Below are 4,658 nucleotides of genomic sequence, written 5' to 3' on the forward strand. Positions count from 1 at the left end.
TATACAACATATTTGTTAAAAAATAATTTCTATTTATCCATGTAAAGATTACAAAAAAAAAAATTAGTAACTTTCAGAAGCTTTATTATTGTGGTGATTCTGTAACGACTCCTAATAATGTAGCAAAAATCATTTGGTCAAAGGTATTTTTCTTGTTCTTCCGCTGAATATAGTTCCAATTTATATGGACCATCTTCTTACTTCTCTAAACAGAAGAAAATATTCCAGTCAAAGCCTTATCTTATCTTGAAATCCTAAGTTCCTAAGATCTTCTAGACAAATACGCATATTCAAAATCATTTTCCCTGAACACAACAATCTGCAGGTTCCGAGCAATTCCTCATCGTGCTATCGTGTCACGAATGTTTCGTTTCTTTCGCAGTAAATTTCTCATGATGTATTTTTTATGGTATCTTTAGGTGTTACCACTAACTACGTTACGTCTCTCATTCTTGTTATTACACTGGCTCTTCCTTCAAACCCCAACTCAAAATACTAAGCGTTGCTACGTGGCTGCGGAATGTATTATGATGAGTAGAGGGACCAACTCAAACGTCATATTGGTGACCTGAAAGGCAACTGGGTCTGACGGTAAACTGCACCAAATTGACGCAGAAAGAATTATTGATAATCCATAGCAAGACCAATGCGTCATCGATATTGGGAACTAAGATGTACCTGAAGTATTGCACCTATTGAACTTTCATCATTTACGAGATTAAAATATTACTCAACAATATAACTGACAAAGTTTCTCTTTAACAGATTCGCCGGAATCAAACGTCGCATTAACGGTTCGTCGGCTGGCTACACATTATTTCAATATATGTGAGATAGTGAGGACGATCACAAAGTTCGAGGGGCTTCTGATGATCCTGCTTATCTTACACCACATGCTGCACTTGGAATTCAGCTCCTTCCAAACAATAATCGGGGTCACAAATTTTAAAAGTAAAGTTTCTTTGTGGTGATGTATATTATGAATTTCCTTATGTATTTGTGTATTGAAACTTGCGGAAAACAATCTTAAGCAATTCCCTATTTGATCTAGCTTGATTATAACGAAAATCCGATATGTTGCGGATTTTGATAGTATTTAACGAGGAGATATTAAAGAAGGCGTAGTTTAGTTGCAATGAAAAATTTATTGTGTAACATATTTTTATGACAGGGTAGGTAAAAAATTACAATAAACAAAGTGCCTTATATCTAAATCGTTCCGTAACGTCCATATACTAAATGGCTTAATAGTTTTAACAGGCGCTTGCGCCAACATACCCCCGGACGTTGAAAGATTCCCTTTCAACCAGAATTTCCATCTTCAGAGAGGTCGGGTAATGGGCAAATTTTGCTAAATGATCTTCGAACTACGCCATTGGACGTCTTGACATCTGCAACTCTGACGATCCCATCTGGACCGGGATGGACAAACACGATTCTCCCCATTCTCCATTTTAGTGGCGGCAAGTTATCCTCTTTTAAAAGAACCAAAGAGTTGAGTTTCAGCGAACCCTTACATGACCTCCATTTGGTTCTTATCTGAAGTTCCGATATATATTCCTTGCTCCATCGAGTCCAAAAATGTTGTCTCAGCTGTTCTATTCGTTGGAAGCGAGTTAAGGAATTTACAGGGCGATGTTCGTAGTTTGGCGATGGTAATGACACTAAGGGGCGTCCAATTAAAAAATGTCCTGGCGTCAATGGCGTTAAATCATCGGCATTTGATGATAATGGCGTCAGTGGTCTCGAGTTTAAGATGGCTTCTATTTGGACTAAAGTGGTGTATAATTCTTCGTAAGAGAGGTGACAAAGGCCCAACACTCTAACTAAATGATGTTTAGTTGATTTTACGCCAGCCTCCGCAAGACCAGCAAAATGAGGGGAGTATGCCGGGATAAAATGAAAGTTTATACCTTCCTTTGACATCTCTTCAGTTACCGAATCACAATTTGCTTTAAGAAAGCTCGAAAGGTCATTGTATGCACCGACAAATGAACGGCCGTTATCAGAATATATATTTTTCGGCTTTCCTCTACGTGAGATGAACCTTTTTAAAGCTAAAATAAATGTATTACTAGATAAATCACCTACTAACTCGAGGTGAATTGATTTTGTTGTAAAACAAATAAATATGGCAATATAAACTTTAACTAATTTTGTACCTCGGCCTTGTCGAACTGCTGATTGGATTGGACCTGCATAATCCAAACCAATATTTTCAAATGGAAAACCACCTAGAAGTCGCTGCTGTGGTAAGTAACCCATAGTGGGAGTAACTGTTTCACCTCTGAATCGACTACAACGCGTACATTGTAAGTAACATTTTCGAGCTAAATTCCGTCCTCTAATAGGCCAATATATTTCTCTAATAGAAGATAATAATAATTGAGGGGCAGCATGAAATAACCTTTTATGTTCATATTCAAATACTAACACTGTAAACCGATGATTGGAATGTAGAAGAATGGGATGCTTTTTATCATACTGATAGTTTGAATTTTGGAGTCGACCACCGACACGCATGATATTTTGGTCGTCTAAAAATACTTTGAATTTATTTAGTGGACTTTTCTTAGGCAACTTCTTTTTATTTATTAATAAAGTATATTCTATAAATGATTCACTTTGAGATGCCCGAATTATTACATTTAAAGCTCTTTGTAATTCTTTACTACTAAAAGGACCAATATTCTTTATCTTTTTGCATTTCAGATCAACAAATCGTAAAACCCAAGCTAAAGTACGCCTAAGCCGTAGAAAATTGGAAAAAGAGTTAAAATTAATTAATCTATTTAATTCATCATTGTTGGCCAAAGCATGTAAAATAGTAATATTTGATTTCATTTCCGGTAGTATATCATCATCTGTATGTAAAGGTTTAGTTGGCCAACATGACATATCTTTCATCAAAAATTCTGGTCCGGACCACCATTCTTTCAAATTCCGTATTAACTTAAATGCGACACCACGTGAAATATAATCCGCGGGATTTTTATCGGTAGGAACGTGTCTCCACTCACAACTGGGTGTCTTATCTAAAATTTCTGCAATTCTGTTCCGGACAAAGGGTTGAAGCTTATTTGGCAACATTTTTAACCAGCCTAGCACTATCATAGAGTCACTCCAAAAAAAGGTTCGTGCTGCTCGTACTCGTAATGATGTAACAACCTTTTCATATATACGAACTCCTACCAAGGCACCACAAAGTTCCAACCTCGGAATAGTTGTGGGTTTAAGCGGAGCAACTCGACCTTTAGCTACTAATAAACGCACTAATACGTCACCCTCATCACTAACGCTACGTACGTATAGGCACGCACCGTAGGCTCGTTCAGACGCATCGCAGAAAATGTGAAATTCTAAAAACTGGTATGAATCAATAATAACACGTCGTGGAATCCTAATTTTATTTAATTCCGGTAAATCAACAATCAATTCGGACCAAAGTTTATTAACTTCCGGAGGCAGTTGTTCATCCCAAGACAGTTTGTGTAACCATAATTTTTGAAGCAACATTTTCATTGTCATTACACAAGGACTTAGAAGGCCTAGAGGATCAAAGATCTGTGAAATAACAGAAAGCATTTCACGTTTACTATTACTGTCGATAACTGAATCACTGATGGGAAAACACAATTCATCAGACATTGCCTGCCATCCTAAACCTAATGTTTTAGTCGATTCAAGTCCTCCAATATTTAAGTCTAGCGAAGACTGCGACATGTCACATCCGTTAACTAACTGCATGTTTGACTTCCATTTCCTTAAATTCATTTGGGCTGATGCTAGAGTTAAAGTTATCTCTTGACGCAAGTGCTCGATTTCAACCATGTCATCTCCGCCTGTAAGGAGGTCATCTACATAAAAATCATGAAGAATAATTTCTGAAACTTTTTGATTATCACACTCTAGACCTAATTGACGAAGACATCTGGTTGCTAAGAACGGAGCACTAGCCGTGCCGTAGGTTACAGTATTTAGTTGATAAGTTTGTATTGGAGATAGAGGGTTATCACGCCAGACAATCTGCTGCAAGTGTCTGTCATTAGGATGAACCACTATAGTCCGGTACATTTTCTCGACATCTCCAGCGATTATATATTTATGTTGTCTAAATCTAATTAGGATAGATAACAGATCATCCTGCACTACGGGTCCTATCATTTGTAAATTATTAAAAGAAACACCAGTATTTGTTGGGCTACTAGCATTAAAAACCACTCTTAATTTTGTTGTAGTACTACATTCACGCATGACTCCATGATGCGGAATAAAATATGCGTCTTTGTTTGTAGTGTCACATAGTGACATGTGACCTAAGAGCTCGTATTCGTTCATAAAACTTTTATACATTTCACAGAATTGTAAGTTACCCTTAAATCTGCGCTCTAACGATGAAAAACAATGCTTTGCTCGAGATAAAGATTCACCTAGGAGGTCAGAAGGATATTTTAAAGGAATTTTTACACAAAACTGACCGTTTTCTAAACGCGTAGTATTTTTTACAAAATGATCTTCGCATGTTATTTCCTCAGGTGAATGATTTGATGATGTGCAAACATCTTCTAGTTGCCAGAACCGCGTAAGCAAATGTTGAATATTGTCATTCAGATTATCCTCATCATCTGAGATGAGCTTTGTGAAGTTGCACTTACCCT

The 4,658-nt window shown here is 36.9% G+C and overlaps 1 protein-coding gene across 1 annotated transcript; it reads right to left on the bottom strand.

The window, feature by feature from the left end:
• Positions 1-1,302: 1,302 nt before the first annotated feature.
• Positions 1,303-4,074, bottom strand: LOC124534205. The gene is made up of 3 exons (XM_047109915.1): positions 2,435-4,074; positions 2,163-2,296; positions 1,303-1,475 (listed from the first exon to the last, which is right to left on the bottom strand). The coding sequence occupies exons 1-3, from the start codon at positions 4,072-4,074 to the stop codon at positions 1,303-1,305; spliced, it is 1,947 nt and encodes a 648-aa protein (XP_046965871.1).
• Between the last annotated feature and the right edge of the window lie 584 nt (positions 4,075-4,658).

The sequence above is a fragment of the Vanessa cardui genome, chromosome 12 (assembly GCF_905220365.1).
Source record: "Vanessa cardui chromosome 12, ilVanCard2.1, whole genome shotgun sequence".
Taxonomy (NCBI): Eukaryota; Metazoa; Arthropoda; class Insecta; order Lepidoptera; family Nymphalidae; genus Vanessa; species Vanessa cardui.

Coding starts and splice junctions, on each gene's coding strand:
- LOC124534205 (XM_047109915.1), bottom strand. CDS start 4,074: ATGTACCGGACTATAGTGGTTCATCCTAATGACAGACACTTGCAGCAG. Junction 2,297..2,434: donor TCCAATCATCGGTTTACAGT/GTTAGTATTTGA, acceptor TACGCGTTGTAG/TCGATTCAGAGGTGAAACAG. Junction 1,476..2,162: donor AGCAGTTCGACAAGGCCGAG/GTACAAAATTAG, acceptor TTCTTTTAAAAG/AGGATAACTTGCCGCCACTA.